The 17,933-nt window shown below is 35.4% G+C and overlaps 1 protein-coding gene across 2 annotated transcripts in view; it reads right to left on the reverse strand.

Moving 5' to 3' along the window:
- The window catches only part of LOC148949580 (neprilysin-4-like), a 122,570-nt gene that overhangs the window by 41,737 nt on the left and 62,900 nt on the right, over nt 1-17,933 (reverse strand). For both annotated transcript variants that reach the window (XM_089093611.1, XM_089093610.1), the window contains exons 5-8: nt 16,597-16,799; nt 14,174-14,353; nt 12,192-12,406; nt 7,009-7,231 (exon numbers count right to left, since the gene is read on the reverse strand). In XM_089093611.1, coding sequence (XP_088949737.1) covers nt 7,009-7,231; nt 12,192-12,406; nt 14,174-14,353; nt 16,597-16,799 — 821 coding nt within the window. The remainder of the gene's footprint in view (nt 1-7,008; nt 7,232-12,191; nt 12,407-14,173; nt 14,354-16,596; nt 16,800-17,933) is intronic.

Genomic DNA, 17,933 nt, shown 5'->3' on the forward strand with positions numbered 1-17,933 from the left:
TTAACTTCCCCATAAAGTTGTAGTTGACATACTGACATTTCTTCCTTAATGTTTTGATAATTTTTATTTATGAAAGTAAGAAAGTTAAAATTAACATGAGTGGGGCTGATAACCCCTATGTCTTCTCAAGACCAGAACACAATTTGAGCTTTACTGAAAAAACAGAACAAAAAACAAACAAATGACCGTGGATAGTCAGTTTAATTGACATGTAGTAACATTTCTTCCTTAAGATTTTGATAATCTTTATTTATGAAAGTAATAAAGATTAAAATATTTCAAAAGTATTTTGTTTTCAGTAATGCGCAAATTGTGTTCTGGTATTGAGAAGGCACGGGGGTTACCAGCCCTACTAATGTTAATTTTTGCTCGTTTTATGTTTGACTCAGCTATTTATTGTAATTTCTGCTCGTTTTGAGTTTCATTTATTTATTGATAGTGATTTGTGGTAGTTTACGCTTGGAAGATTATTATACTTTATTTTTGGTCATTCTTGGCTTAATGGAGCATTTTACTTTTCTTTGAAAAACTTGTCTTGTGGAAAACATTTTTTAAATTAATTTCTTTTCATTTTTTATTGACAAAGTCCTTGTCATGAAAAAAATAATATTGTATATCTTTTCAGTTTTTTTCATTAAAAATTCATAGCTTGGGTTGTTATTTTTATGTTGGAGAAATTTTTCAACAATTTATAATCCTGACACTAACAGTATTTTCTAATTTAATTTATAGCTTCTGAAGTTGACCTGAAAAATAAAACTTAATATCATTCCCACAAGATTCTATCTATGCTCTTTAACAACCTGGATACACTTAAACTCATTTTATTTATCTAAATTGTAAGAGCAGAACCAGTAGTAGTATTAGCTACAAAAGTTTAAACTTAATAGCACCAGGTGTCCTTAATCTACGGCTGAGCCGTCTTATTGGAAACCATAACAGAATGCCTTTTGATTTATTTTAAAGTAAATTTACTTTTAAAGCTCAATGGGCCAATTGCATAATTGCGGGAGGTTGACATGCCTAATATCCCTAAAGACTTAGTTGCCGGACCGTTCTCCTGTGCTGAACAAAATGGCTGTCTCAAAGTTTTAGCTGGATGCTTTTGAAAAATGAATGGGCTTGAGAAAATCGATCCTTGCCCTCCAATCCCTTGTTGCTCTTAAAAAGGGCACCAGACACTCGCGCTATAATTGGGGTGCCCTTTATATATCTAGTAAAAAAAAAAATTTAAACAAGTAAAAACAAAGTGAAAACATTTTAATAAATGTTGTTTTCAGTAAAGTGCAAATTATGTTCTGGTCTTGAGAATCTATGGGGGTTGTCAGCCCAACTCATTTTAATTTTTGCTCGTTTTGAGTTTGGCTCTGGTATTTACTGTATGATTTAAATCATTTTAAGTTTTTTAACTTCAATAAATAAAAATATTATTAAAACTCTAAAGAATATATATACCTCTGTATATGTATACTAAACTGACAATCCACTGCCTTGTTTTTTCAGGAAAGTCCAAATTGTGTTCTGGTCTTGAGAAGGTATGGGGGTTGTCAAAGATACAATTTCTAGACATTTCAACTACGCTGAACAAAATGGCTATCTCGAAACTTTGATTGGATGTGTTTTAGGAATTGATGGGAGTGGGGGGGGGGGCTTGCCGCACTCTAATCACTTTTGACTAATAAAAGGGGCACTAGCGCTTTCAATTTCCAATCGAATGAGCCTTTTTGAAGTTTCTACGACAACAAATTGCCCTCTCAAAACTTCTATCAGATGCATTTCAGGAAAATATTAAGGGGTGGTGGGGGGGGGGGGGGTATAAACCCTCCGATCGCTCTGAATCTTAAAAAGGAACTAAAATTTCGGATTACCAGTCAAATGAGCCCCCTCCGAAGTTTATACGATCACTCTTTCTATATGACGGTGTGATTTTCATTAAGACTCCTTGACGCTTAGGGGGTTTTTCCTCCATTTTACGAAAATCGGGCAAATTTTCTCAGGCTCGTAGCTTTTGATGGTAACAACAAACTTAATGAATCTTACATATTTCGAATCAGTATAATAAGCCAATGCTTTTGATATGTCTATTAATATCAAAATTCCGTCTTTTAGAGTTTGGTTACTATTGAGCTCTACTACAGTGGACGCCGGTGTCACCTAGAATCCTGAAAGCCCGCTTCATCGGTGCGCATGTGAAACTGTCGGTAATAGTATGCTACGCACCCACCAATGACGAAGCAAAAGACGATTTACAGAGCTCTCAACTCCGTGGCAAACGATATACCACGGCATGACATGGCATGTTTTCTAGGAGACTTTAACGCGAAAGTAAGGAACGACCGATCCTTTTCCCCAAAAATTCTGAGCGATCATGGCCTGAGTTAGCGAAAACGGAGAACTCCTCATCGACTTTTCGCTCCTTAACGACCTTGTAATTGGAGGTACCCTATTTTCTCATCGGGATGTACACAAATATTCTTGGATACCTCCCGATGGCCACACCCGAAATCAGATTGACCATTGTCTTTGGAGCAGGATGTGAAGATCAAGCCTACTTGATATAAGGCGATATAGAGGAGCTGACGTTGGCTTAGATCATAATCTGATGGCAGCAAAAATCCGCCTCAAATTGAAAAGAAATAGAAACGCAAAAAAGGCTCTCTTAAACCCAGTCTTTGACTCGGAGAAACTGAGGTTGAGAGAATTCAATCAAGCCTTTAAACTAGAGATGCGGAATAGATTTGAAGCCTTGTCTTTGCTAGATGATGCTGATAGCAATCAATACTGGGAAAGCATAAAGTTGTGCTTTCACGATGCACGAAAGCCACCATTGGGTACCGCAGGAGCCCAAAAGACCTGTGGCTATTTGACAAAACATGGGAACTCAGAGAGACAAGGAAAAAAGTAAAAGCATCACTTATCCAAAGACAAACCCCCGACCAACAGATCCTCAGAAGCGATGAATACAGAGCCGCGGATGAAGAGGTAAAGAAGAGTGCCAGAAAATACCAGAGAAACCTGCTGGAGCAAAAAGCAGCGCAGGCAGAAGGGGCGACGGAGAGAGGTGATTCAAGAGACGTCTATAACATCGCATATGATATTATTGGAAAGAATTCCTCTATTCAACATGGACCAATAGCAGACCCCTCGGGTATTCTGATAGCACACCATTCTGACATAAACGAAGTTTGGGTCAGTTACTTCGAGAAGCTGTTGAATAGACCTCCACCAGAGGATCCCCCAGAGATCCCAGCAACAATACTGTTTTCTTAGATATCAGCACGGATCCGCCATCATCCACTGAAATTATAGCAGCAGCAAAGAAGCTGAAAAACGGGAAGTCGCCTGGCGAAGACAGGATATCCGCGGAAATGATCAAAGCGACTGTTATGACCTGCCTCAAGTTCTAGACAGCGTTGTTCGCAGTAATCTGGACGACCGCCAAAATACTTTCGGATTGGAAACGCAGCACCCTTGTGAGGGTCTTTAAGAAAGGTGATGCGTCCTTCCCCGGCAACTGGCGAGGAATCTGCATGCTTTCCATACCTAGCAAATTGCTGACGCACATTCTACTGCAGAGAATCAGCTCGCAGCTTGACAGACACCTTTGCGACGAGCTACATGGATTCAGACCGAACCGTTCATGTGCAGACTTGATATTTACCCTACGGCTACTGACGAAAGAAAGCAGAGAATGGCGCTCCAAAATCTATATGATATTCATCGATTTTGAGAAGGCATTTGACTCAGTAGACGGCCATAGTCTGTGGAAGATTCTACTGCATTACGGAATCCCGGAAAAGATAGTTTCACTGATTGTTGCGTTTTATGAAGATAGCGAGTGATGTGTAAAGAAACCAGATGGCCAAACTCGTTTTTTCCGCATTCTGTCAGGAGTTAAGCAAGGTTGCGTCTTGTCACCACTGCTTATCGCAATTATCATTGATTACATACTGCGAAGTACAAGCACAGACGGAATCCAGCTGAATCCAGAAACACACCTCAGTGATGTAGATTTCAATGACGACATCGACGTCCTAGAATCATGCAAGCAAAGACTCCAAGAGCTCCTTGACAAAGTGAGGTAGAGAGATGGCCATGTCGGCCTGAAAATAAATAATGAGAAAACAAAATGCATGGCTACCACAGATTGAAATCTGAGCATCACTTGCGGAGACCAACACATAGAGCAAGTCGTCTATTTCAAATATTTGGGAGGCATAAAAGAAAGTACCGGATCGACCATAAAAGAAGTGCTCACAAGAATTGGCCAAGCCAATGGGGTCTTCAATATGTTACGGAAAGTATGGCGGTCCCAAAGCTTCTCTGTACTGCTAAGGCTACGACTCCCCAATATTAATGTTACGCCATTGCTGCCTTACGCAGCTGAAGCCTGACATCTAAACCAAAAACAAAATAGAAGAATACTTGCTTTCGAAAACACATTTTTCAGAAGAATTCTCAACATCCGTTGGCAGCAGAGAATAACAAACCAATCCATCCGTGACAAGACTGGCCAGCCTCTTGTGACATATATCATAAGAGTCCGCCGATGGAGATACCTCGGCCACGTACTACGTATGGACAATCTCTGACTACCATATGCAGTGCTCCATTGGCAACCATCGAGTGCACGCCATAGAGGCAGAACCAGAAACACCATGCGTCGAACGTACCAGACAGATCTCCGTAACCTGCACACATCAATCCAACCTCAGTGGGAGGACATACTTGCAGCAGCAAACCGGCGGGAAGATTGGCGGCTCCTTCTTGATGCCCTGGGTGCCTCTGGAGGCACAGGCGGATCTAAGGGGTCTAAGGTAAGGTTACTATTGAGCCGCGTCACTCGTTACTTACAGTTCGTTGCCAAGAATTGTTTGAAAAGATGCACGATATCTTAGGAACAGGTAAGGATATTAGCTTTAAGCTTTCAAGGACTCTACTATTGCAACTGCTGCTGTGACTCCAACCACGACTATTTTGGACTGCTACTGCGACTACTTACGACTGCCATTGCGAATGCTTGCTTGCGATTGTGACTGTAACCACTTGTGACTACAATTACTTTTACTTGCAACTACTTTCAGATTACATTGAAGGGGATATTAAACAAAATCAAAATACACTGAATGCATACCGGTTGTCAAAAGGGCGTATCAGTAATATCTGAAAGACGGCTGAGGGTATGAAGCTGAAATTTTCAGGGTATGCTCGAAAGTAATTGGAGGAGAGCCAGCCACTTCTTTAAAGCTCTATTTAGATGCCCCTTTTCAACACTGACTGATTACAAAAACAAAAAAAAACTTTCAGAGCATGCTCAGGGGGATGCTCGAAAATGATCGGAGGGCAGCCAGCCTCTTCTCCACTTGCCTTATTTAGATGCCCTCTCCACAAACACAGATTTATTTCGAAAACATTTTTTTTTTAAATCGTCAAAAGGCTTAATAATTATCCCTCCGGAGATAACAGTCCCCCCACAGCCCCCGTGGTAAGGGCTGTAAATTATGCAATTCGATCATTTTTTATATTCATGATTTATCATTGGGAAAGGGAAAATGTTTGATCCTGTCTGTTTCCAAAAAAATTACGGGTATTAAGATGAATTTCCAGGCGATGTTGAGGGGGATGCTGAACTAAATCAAAAGACACTAATTAGAACTAATAAATTAGAATCGAATATTTTAGTTCTTAAGGCAAACACGTGAAAACTGGAGAAACATTCATTATATTAACCAATAACAGAAGCGCAGGTAACCTTCTGTGGAGAAGTAGACTTTTGGCTACTTCTATCTCCCCTTCCCTAACCATGATAGTTCGAAAGCCTATTATATCATCTGCACTTTACTGAAAACAAAACATATGTAAACATTTTTGTTTTAAAACTCATAACATGAAAAAAAGTCACAGTGAACTAAAATCTTGAGATGCTAGATTTTCAGGAATTGATATAATTATACATTAAATATCCAGTTTATTTTCATTAGTTCTTTCCAGCTATCGTGATGATTATAGTGATTTTCTTAATCTGTCGTCGATGTTTTGAATAGCAAAAATACCTTATCCAAAATACATATAGTTTCAACAAAATGCAAATGATGCAATAGGGTTTAAAACTGTTAGGGGTGGAGTAGGGGGAAGGGAGAAATATCCAAAGTTTTGTTTTTTGTGTTTTCTGTTCGTTTTAAGTTTGACTAGAATGTTCAATTTAATCTTTACTCGTTTCAAGATTTATTTATTCATCTATATAAGTATCTGTTATCTTTACGTTTGACATAATCATTTATTTTAATTTCTGTATGTTTTTGGGTTTCATTAATTTGTTAATGGTAATTTTTTGTCGTTCTGAGTTTGAATTATTATAGGACTTTATATCTGTTGAAGTTTAATATATTTCTTTACTTTTCTTTGAAAATTTTTTTTTTCGGAATTTTTATTTTTACTTAATTCTTACAAGGAGATATCATAGTATATAACAATTTAAAAAAATCCATAGATAACTAAAATCGTATTCAGTGAGTGTTCCGTCTTCAGTAAGCTACTTACTACTGGAGTCAGACAGCAAAAAAAGAGAAAAAAGGACGAAAAGTAATACACAGTATTTCGAAAGCATTTTTTATTTTAATAATTCAAGGTAATTGCCTTAAATATCGATTGGTGTTGAGCGAAAGAGAGAGAGAGAGAGAGAGAGAGAGAGAGAGAGAGAGAGAGAGAGAGAGAGAGAGAGAGAGAGAGAGAGAGAGAGAGAGAGAGAGAGAGAGAGAGAGAGAGAGAGAGAGAGAGAGAGAGAGAGAGAGAGAGAGAGAGAGAGAGAGAGAGAGAGAGAGAGAGAGTGTGAAAGAGAGAGAGAGAGAGAGATAGAGAGAGATACAAGGAAAGAGAGTGAGTGAGAGGAGACATATAAACAAAAATATCTATAGTTTTAAATAAAATTTTTCATTTGTTTAAAAAATGACGAAGAAAACATGAGAATCTAATAAAAAGCTTAACAATGACGATATAATAATTACTCACATCATTTTTGCTTGATTCTGGGAAGTAGTTTTTCACAAAAAGAGCTCCCAGGGCCATACCCATGTTAGCATCTACAAAAGCGACGCAACTTTTCCACCTCGGAGGAGACGTACGTCTACCATATAAAACTTGGTACAAATTTTGCCGCAGATTTCCAAATCGATTGTCAAGGTTTGAGATGCGATACCAGACAAAACGCCAAAGCATGTAATTAGCAACGGTTCTGAAAACAGAATTAAATTTAAAATTAAATTAATAAGCTTAGATAAATTAATTTATTAGTAAATAATTATCAAAATAATATTGAAATTAATGTACAATTAATAAAGTAAGGTAAAATTATAGTTGAAGTAAATAAAATTTACCTTTTCTATTTTGTAAGGCTTTATTTTCCATAATAAACATCTTTTTTAAACATTGTGCTTGTTCCAGTTTTTTAAAGCTTTTCAAATAATAAAATAAGAAGATATAGATTAGATCTATATCGATATAGATTAAATTATATCGACACAGACTAGGTTCTAAACTTTCAATTCTTGTTACTGGCAACACATTTCATTAAAAAGACAAAAGCAAAGAGGTTTTCTGTTTTTCTTACTGTCTCAAAATTTGACATAGCAGCAACACGTAAATACATAAATATGTGAAAATGTGATGTTATTCAGCTTCCTTTTCTGACATACGCTTAAGGAATAATATTATTGGGTTAAAAAGAAATCAGTCAAAAAAAACCTTTGGAATTAAAGCACACTTTATATCACGAAAGCCTAAGATAAAATTTCTCCTTTTTTCATGATTGACATCAAAAGTTTGTATATGCTTTTTGGGTTTTTCAAGAGTAAATTTTCGCCATTTTTGTCGCTAGTATTTATATTACGAAGAAAAAGAAACTAGAACGTCAAAGAAATTAAGTTCTACTTTGTAGCTGAAGCTATCAACCTTTCTTTCGGCGCTGACATTTCTAACAAACTAATTATATTTCCCTGTTAACAAGGCAGTCATGTTGCGCTAGGCTTTGCAATCCTCCTGGATGGTATGCGGAGGGTCCTTATCATATATAGGACTTATTGATAATGAAATGCGTATACAATAATGCATTATAGTAATCCCTCCAAATGCCCTTTAGCCTGTGAAGTAGGTGGAATATATATGATTAGTCACTTACTTTTAGAGCGGAAAAAAAATGTAGACTACAAGAATTTAAAGTAAAGGATTAGAGAAATTTCACAGTTTCAATAAATTAAATACATCAAGTAGGTTAATTAGACTCCAATCAATCTCTCGCAAAAAAGAAAAGAAAAATTCTAAGAAGCTAAAAATTTCTAAACATTTTTTGGAATAAGCGAAAAGAGTGGCACCTTCAAGCTGATTCAGGCAATTCCATCATTTTTCACACAATGTGACTCACTTGAAGTTTGACCTTACAGGAGGATTAAGAGGAATTGGAATATGATTTTTTGTATTATGAGGATGATAATTGTTTTGATCAGAAGTAAAAGATGACGCAACAATAAGTGGCTGAGCAAGGTCACCATGAAGCCGAGAAAAAGTAAAACAAGCACATGAAAGAATATATAGTGATTGGAGGTCAAGTAAATGGTTCAATCATGGACAATTAGTTTCGTGAATAAGGTTTTTAGTTCTACTGTAGACCCTAGAAAGCGGGAAGGGTGTGCGAAAGCACAGGATGGCTGGCCCCCAACCCCCAATTGCGCTTCCTTGCTGAGGGTCATGAGACGGAGATCGACGCCGCTAGTTTGAACCATAAGGTCCTAGTCCCGCCATACTTACTATTTACTTACTACTTACATAGAAAGCGGGAAAAGAGAATAAAAAATTGACATCCATACTATTGGACAGTAAGAAACACATTATTTGATCAAGCAGGGGGAAAAAACTTTCTAACTTGATCAAGGAAAAATATGCTTAAGCTTCCTTATATTTTCAATTTAATCAAATCAGTGTGACGTTTGAAAGACAGGTTTTCATCACCAAGATCACCCAAAAATTGAACATACTGATCTTTATATCAGCTAGTTTAAGATCTTAAGATGTGAGATGAAATAGATGTAAATTCAAGATGTGTATTTCAAATAACCGAAGAAAAAGCCGAGAACCACGCGTGAAAGTAAAAAAAAAACTTGATTTAGAAAAATTTAGGGTAAGCTAATTAGCATCAAACTATAGCATTACTCTCTCATACAAATTTGTTAGATTTGACCGAAGCCCTGACTCATTTCACCCTGAAGTGCAGTGTTCTGTCACCAGCGAAAGGAACGAAGGTGTCAAACTAAGGTGAACTATATTTACCATTATGGGCATGGAAAGGCTAAGGATTACAAAGTGTGCAGAAATTTATAGGTTTCTGTTTTTTTTTCTTACATAAAAGAGATAATTTATGTAAATGAAAAGTAGCACAGGCCGAAAAACTGGTCACTGGAGGACGCCATACTTAACTTCTGAGGATGATCGGAAAAGTTTATCAACAGAAATTAATATACAATTCAAATAAGACTTAAACCAAGAAAATGGACTTTCCTTTATTCCAAATTAGATAGTTTTGGCAAAAGAATTTCATGGGTTAAGGAAGTAAATACCTTACGAATGTCTACGAATATAGCAGCAGGAATTAATCCCGAATCTAAGATAGAATTTACAAATATATAAATTTTTACTTCCAGTAATTTACTGGAGACATGTTCTGTTGAGTACTTCATTCTAAGTGTGGTTCATATTTATTTCTTTGAGTCAAATTACGTGTTCCAAAGAGGTGGGAAAATTTTGCTTTCAGACTATGAATGCTTGATCGCCACCTGTGCTTCTTTTACGAGACAATTGAAGGAAAAACTATCTGTGATAACTTAAAACGTGTTAAGGGATATCTTTAATTAATACCGTAATGGGATGTCTTTCAACACTTTGCTCAGACCGTAGCTCAGGCTTTTTGTTCTTGTGAATAGCCCTCACAAACGAGTCATGTCATTTGCATTGCATTTGATGACTTTTTATTTGCTTGGGTGGCAGCTCAGGCTTTCTGTTCTTGTGAATAGCCCTCACAAACGATTCACGTCATTTGCATTGCATTTGATGACTTTTTATTTGCTTGGGTGGCAGCTCAGGCTTTCTGTTCTTGTGAATACCCTCACAAACGAGTCACGTCATTTGCATTGCATTTGATGACTTTTTATTTGCTCGGGTGGCAGCTCAGGCTTTCTGTACTTGTGAATACCCTCACAAACGAGTCACGTCATTTGCATTGCATTTGATGACTTTTTATTTGCTTGGGTGGAAGCTAAGGCTTTCTGTTCTTGTGAATAGCCCTCACAAACGAGTCACGTCATTTGCATTGCATTTGATGACTTTTTATTTGCTCGGGTGGCAGCTCAGGCCTTCTGCATCGTGAATGGTCATTTGTGTGATCCGGTAATAACTTAGGTCTATGGACATCGTGAATAGTCCTTGCAAATGAGCCATGCCGTATCCGTGACGTTTTACAAAAAGGGTCAAAGTCCACTTTTTTCCGAAAATGAGTTAAGCATGAGGTACAAAAGAGATCGACGAGCTTGTCTTTAATTTTGCCCGAGTTGTAAATTATTCCAAAAGGGTTTAAAAAAGGGCGTAAGTCCCTTATCTTCTAAGTAGCGAACAATTCAGCAATTCTGACATTTTCCAGTGAATTCCGATCAAAAAGTAACTTAGGAATTAGTCTTTAAAATTTCAAGTTTCTTAAACTCTGATTTATGAGAAAGATTTTTTCATTGTGCGTTTTTGCTTTCATTTTCCTCTCCTGTAAAATTAGGAACAGTGGACAAGTCCCTTTCTGCAAAACGCCACGGATATATAGCAAATTAATTAAATTATTTTAATTGGAACTCCACGAATTTTTCTTTAAGCTTTGTATATGGAAGAACTGATTGGACCATGTTTCTTGCAGTGTAAAATGCAACATATGTCAAAAAATCATGAAGTTTGGTCCATTATTTTTGGAATGTATCTAACATATATCCTCTTATGTTATTGCTCTATACAATACTAACATTTCTGTCCAACAAATATCTGCCAGAATATTTTCTGAGTATTTTTCTGAGATATCTGAGTATTGATGTCTTACGCAGCAATTATGCTGATTGCTAAAGGCTACTTAACACAAGTAGGTCGGTGTCGATGATTCAGGATAATTACAATGCATTAAATGTTGTGTATGCTAGGATTGGCTCAGTTTTTAACGCTACTAAATGTGAAAGAGTTGTTTTTCGTCATAAAGCTGAGGTTATGACCATGATTAGCGTGTTCCTAGGTGATACTGCGATCAGCTCAGAGCCATCCCTTACCGACCAAGCTATGTCGATAACTTTTGATTTGAAATTTACTCGCAAATGTCTGGTTGGGTGTTTTTATGAAATTCGATCTGAATCTGTTTTCCCGCTTGTTTCGTCACTTTCTTCGTGTTGGTCTCTCTCTTCATCGAAACAGATGTATTCAGTCTGCTGGGTTTACCTCAAATATAAACAACAAACAACAAGTAGAACAATAGGATTTTTTTTTTAAGACAGTGGAATTTAAAAATTTAAATGAATATTTCGACCCCATGTCAAAGGGCCGTTCCTCAGAATAACACAAATGGAAATATAAAAGAGAAACTTACATTAAAGTACGACCATTAAACCTAATTTTTTAAAAAAAAGTACAACCTGGACTCTGGTAGTGTCCTGGTTGAACTTCGTTGAAGTAAGAATGCTAGGGCTTTTTCAATTTTTTTTTAGGTTTAATGGTCGTATTTTAACGTAAGTTTCTCTTTTATATTTCCATATGTGTTAAGCTGAGGACGGCCCTTGGACATAGGGTCGAAATATTCATTTAAACATTGGAATTCCACTGTCTAACGGAAAAAATTCCCTATTGTTCTACTTGTTATTTGTTGTTTATGATGGAAAGGCACTGTGGTCTTCGTCCCTAGTTACCTCAAATATGTAGAATAGGATTCAAGCACTCCGCTAAGAAAGAGAAAGTAAAAAACCTAGAAAAATAAAATAGTGGATCTGTCTCATGCAGAATGTAATTCGAATTGTCCTATTCAATTCTCACTCAATTGGGAAGGGAAAAGGCAGAGAAAAAGAATGTATAGAAAAAAACCATAGAGGAAGAAATATATAAGAAAAAATAGGAAGAAAAAAAGTTTTTACCTCTTTGGACTTCTCTCCAGAAGCCTTTCAAGTCCAATTAAGTAATCGTAAGCATGCAAAACGATTGTTATGTTCTCGTAGGAAACATTCTGACTTAGAATATTATCAAAGTAAAATCTGAAATTTAACCCTGGAAATTCTTCAATCAATGTGTCTAAACTCATTTTTTCATAGAGACCAGATATGTTTCTTCTATCTTCTAAAGGCTTAATGATCTGAAACATTGAAAATAAATTATTGGAGGAAGATGTTAAAGAATGATGAAAAGGACTAGGAGTAAAATATAGCATATCTGGGACACTGTTATAAGCACAGTTTATATAATTATAATTATATATATAGTATATTATATAAACTGTGGTTATAAGTCAGTAATAAAGAGCTACATCCAAAGGTATGGCCCGGTTTCCTTGGGATTACAGTTCTACCTAATTGGTCCGTCTAATTGGCCCACCTTGTTTAAGTCTAATCATTATATATTATTTCATTTAAAATATCTCATTGAATTCTACTACTTTATGGAGCAAAAGGCAATTTGACCCCTTATTAAGAACTTGTAAGGTTTATACGGTTTTAAAGTTGACTTATGGAATTCTGTTACAATGGGTGATCCCACCTATAAAATAAATCCTTGAATTAATTTTGTTTTATCTAGATTATTTACATATTTCAATTTTTCTTTCAATTTTTATTTCTAGAGGCGTTTTTCCAGTGAATTAACTAAAACCAAATATTCTTTGAGGGTAAGGGGAGGGGATTCAATAGGTATTTTTTTAAAGGATAACACACCTACTTTTCGTACATTCCAGAAAAAGTCATTGAATTTGAGTATCCCAAATTGAACTAGGTCACGTTTTAACGTTTCTTAAAGCTAGTTTACACGGGAAAAATCAAAATCACGACTTTTAGCCTTTAACGTATTTAACACGTAATTTTCTTTGTCATTGCCGCAATTAACACGTAAAAAAAAAAAAAATCAGAGTGTGTCGGTTGTCGTTATCAGACTTTCCCTCAGTCGAAAATATGGTTGTTGTCAAAATTTAACGTGCAGAGATTAACCTTGAAACTGAAAAAGTCAATTTGAACTTGAAAAGATAAAAAAGTCAATTCCGTTTTGAAAAATTAATTATTTATGTAGTAAAAATAAGAGAAAAAGTATTTTAAGTTGTAAACTTGCTGTGTTAAGTTAATTCCAACAAAACAGAAAGAAGAAAAAAGATAGATGTCTCTTGGTGATGCCTCTCTATCGAATTTTCACATATTTTTTTAGCCCTTCACATGTAAAACGGCGTAAGAAACTACGAATGGAGGTATCCTATACTAATTTTTGCGACATTAAAAAAAACAACAAATTCTGGACACAACAACAGTTGCATGATTACTCACTCGCGAAGGTTTTTACCCAATTATTCCGCAACAAACTTTTTGTACTAACTAAAAAGTTGATAGGTCGCCAATGATAAAATTACTTTGCGTAAAAATGAAGGGGGAAGATGGAATGGAATACCGGAATTAGAAACTATTTAACAAAACGAATTAATTCAGAAGGAATGCTTAGATATTAAAAACATTGTTATACAAGTCTCTGACTTTTCTAACTCCTCCCTCCCATAATAAAGTTTGGGCTTATATTCGCTACATGGTATGATAAATTCAGGGATTTGGTCACAGCACTATGGTTAGAATCCCCAAAAGTGATTTGATAAAGTCGTTAATAAACCTTAGGGATTTGAAGATATTTATTTTTATCGTATCACTATGAAAGGGTCGGATACAGAATTTATGTTTGGGGGGCACCAACGAAACTTATGGTTCTCCATTGGTACTTTTTGCCTCTCTATCTTTGAAATTAGTGCAACTTCGGATGTTTCGGGGTGGAAGGGCATGCGCTCCTGTGTCTTCCTGAATAGGTGCCTGCACTATTAAATGGAGACCCCCAAGGAACATCAGATTAATACGTTGATTGTAATTCATATACTTACGTTTGCCAGTTGCCTTTCAAATTGTATGATTTCATTAGTATCTTTTTCAATAGTTTGTTCTTCACCACCCATTAAAGTACCAACTTCATTGATAGCTAGCTTGTACGCATTTAGCGCAGATTTATGCATATCGGTGAGAAAGTAGTCTCGACTAGGTAGCCCCAAAGTTGGCTGATCTAACTAAAACGAATAAAATAAATAAACGAATAAAATAACGAATGAAATAAATACAATAAAATTTAATTTAATTTTATTTTTACAATAAAATAAAAACGAATAAAATAAACAAAGAAGGCGAATAGATCAATATTTCAATGCTTGTGCCAGGCATGACTTATGGTAAAAACAACTGCACAGTTTAAAAGAATATAAGATTAATTATTAAAATACCTTTTTTAAGGCCAGCTTTCTGGATAAGCTGAAAATTCTTGAAACAACACTTTAAAACTAAGTTGTAGTTGTGTTATAATTGTTTTTATCTGCCTCAAACTAAACATACAGTATTTAATTTATTCACATGCATCTTGAGCCTCCATAAGATTTCCCAGGGACTGGGGGGTTATGCTCGTCTGTTAGTAAGAGTTGACTTATTGTCTACAGCAAAGAATTTTTTTTTCCTCAAATAGTATAAACCAGCTATGCTCTTGCTATCAGTAAGAATAAAAATACTATAAAATATTATATAATAAAAGTATTTTTGATAAGAATATTAATACAATAATAAATATAATAAAAATGTTTGTTATAAATATTTATAACAAAAATATTATCAAAACAAAAATATAATTTAAAGAAATGTTAGCTACTACTTTTAATTGAAACGAAAGTGGCCTAGAGGCATTCGTACAGGAGGCAAGTTTTTTCGCTCAAGCCTCAAGAGAAACCCTCATGTTTTTTGAAGGGTTTAAACCTCAAAAATGTTCTTCAAGATTTTTTTTTTATATTCTCGTAATTTGTTTGCATAATATGCCCGTTTTTAGAAGTTTTGACAAACTGGCCTCACTTCTGAAATAAGTGCTAGTGAAAGTGCCTAATTAATAACATCATTACTCTCCCAAAATTACTGAAATCTTCCTTAGTAAATGTATTTGCGTAAAGGCCCTGACTCAAATATTAACGTTAACTTATGACAGCTAAAACCAGTGGCGGATCCAGGGGAAGGCGAGGGGGGCACGCTATCCCTTCTAACGTAGTCTAAAGTAGTGTAATTTACTTAATTAGCGCAAGTTTGTGTTAAATAAACTTGCTCCTAACGTAAGTTGATCGGATCAACCTATTTTGCCCCCTCCCCCCTAAAAAAAATCCTGGATCCGCCCCTGGCCAAAACCTGTACCGAATGGTACAAGTGCGGCGGTACAGTGGTAGTATTACTCTTCCCCTATCCTAGAAGGGAGTTATAAATATATCTTTAATCTAAGGGAAGCTCCACGATGTGGAATTTTTTTTCAGTGTTTAAGCAGTAAATTCAGGTTCCCTGTTCATCATTTGCCCTTTACCGATGACAAACTATATTTTAGGCATTTTCTCTTTTATACCGTCGAAAAATCAAATATTGTTGAGACTTTCAGGGATCGATATGATTACATATTAAGCCTTCTTTACTTCTATCAGTTCTTTCCACTAATCTTTATTTTTAAGGTGACTTTCTTTTCTTTCGTTTTGTAAATATTTTTACTTTTCAAGGTTTCGTTTGATTCTCACAAAAGGACACAGGGGTCTTCAATTTACTTTGAGTCACCCCTCTCCTGACATTTCGAAACAGTTGATTCGATACGATGGCTCCCGAGAAAAAGCAAAAAAATAACCAAAGAATAGAAATCCATCTTTGACCACCCTTTTTGAGAAAAATATGAGATTTCGTATTTTGGTAGATGGGAGCTTAAAAAAACAAAGAATTCCCAGGATTGTGAAACATGTTGAATTGTATGATACAATAAAAACTTTTATTGTATGATCGTTCCACTCGAATGTTGTAATAGGCCAGTCTCCCAGCAATTATCGCTGAAAAACTTTTTTCTGCGTTGATTTTGGAGATTTAGGGGGGCGGTAAGCCTACTCGTTTTTGTGGCAATTTTGTCGCTTCAGGTTTGACTGAACTAATAATTTTAATTTTTATTTGTTTTATGATTCATCTATTCATCAATTGAAGTATCCGTTATCTAGCGTTGGATATGACTATTTATTTTAATTTCTATTCTTTTAGACAATAATTTATTTAATGGTAGTAATTCCTATTTATTTTAAATTCAAATTATTGCACGAATTTGTTTCTGCGCGTCTTAGGTTTTAATATGGCTATTCTTCGAAATATACGATACTATTATATACTATATACTATGCTATTCTAGGAATATACTATAGTATTCTTTAAAATTTTATACTTGCAATTTTTTTTACTAAAAATAATTACATGAAAAACCTACTTGCAGTACACTTATATTTGAGTTCATTCCATCAGGTCCGACAAAAAGACTAAACAACGCATCGTTATTGAAGAGTCGCAGGTCTGCAGCCAGCTTCATAAAATTGAAGTCGGTTCCGTTCCACTCGGATGTTGTAATAGGCCAGTCTCCCAGTAATGATAAAAGACTCATCAACGGTGCATCTCCCCGCTCTTCTATAGCGCCTAAAAAAGAAAAAAAATGTGAGCTTATTTCAACGCTTTTCTATTTAATTATATTTGTTTACAATTCGTCAAGTCCAAAACCAAGAAATATATCTCACACTCTCCTTTCTAAAATAATGCGTGACAGAAAGTGCGAAAAACGTTTTGGTGAATCGTCATTGACTGGTTGCATTTACAGAGGTATACTTAGTTCTCAGGTGTTAGGGGACACAGGCAACGAGTTGGAAACTGTCCTAATTCAAAGACTGCTATACACGATTTTATGAGAAAAATTAAGGGGGAGTATTAGGGAGCTCTTCCCCCCAGAGGTTTCTCTTGTTATGTAAATATGTCCTCAAAAAACCGTATTGCTGCAGAAGAACAATAGCTCGGATAATAACCCTAATTTGGTTTCTTAATTTTTTATATTTTTCTTCATATTCTTTAGTTAGTTTCTTTAGTTTAGTTTCTTAATTATTTTTATATTTTTCTTTGTATTCTTCGATTTGTCGATCGTCACTTTAATGTTTTAGCGTAAAATCGCTTACTTAAATGTTAACCTTATAAGTTCAGATAGATCTTCCTGAAAAATAGATGGTACATTTTCAAAAAGTGACAAAAAACATATTGGGTATCAAATACCAATTTTTTTTACTTGATTTATCTAGTTTATCTTAAAGTGTATTTCAGTATATCTTCCATAAAAATACAAGAAAACACTAAAAGATTAACAATATCAATTCCGCCAGACGATTGGTGTATTTATCAAAACCAGGTATTGGTCTGGTTAGTCAATTCTCTTTACTTTTTACTGGAAATTAATCGATATGCTAATTGTACGTATTTCATTTAAAACAGAGAAATTTTCTATCTTTCCTATCGTAAGACAACCTTTGACTACTACTCTGTTCTTGCACCTGTAACTACAAAAGTAATAAAAGTAGTATGGAATCAAAGAGTCAACAAGTTAAAAGAGGACTTTCCCTCGATTAAGGTGAAGTTTTGTTTTTTAAAATAGGTTTAAATAAAACTAATATAAAGTTATTAATTGAAATGAGGGCTGATAGCTTTTCACTGTGCCAAAAAAGTAAGCTTATCGGGAGGGAAAGATCAAAGGCTGGTCCTTAGTTTTGTCCTATGTGTGGAGGTTTAGAG

The sequence above is a fragment of the Artemia sp. Qi Xiang Cuo genome, chromosome 8 (genome assembly GCF_049724085.1).
Source record: "Artemia sp. Qi Xiang Cuo chromosome 8, ASM4972408v1, whole genome shotgun sequence".
Lineage (NCBI taxonomy): Eukaryota > Metazoa > Arthropoda > Branchiopoda > Anostraca > Artemiidae > Artemia > Artemia sp. Qi Xiang Cuo.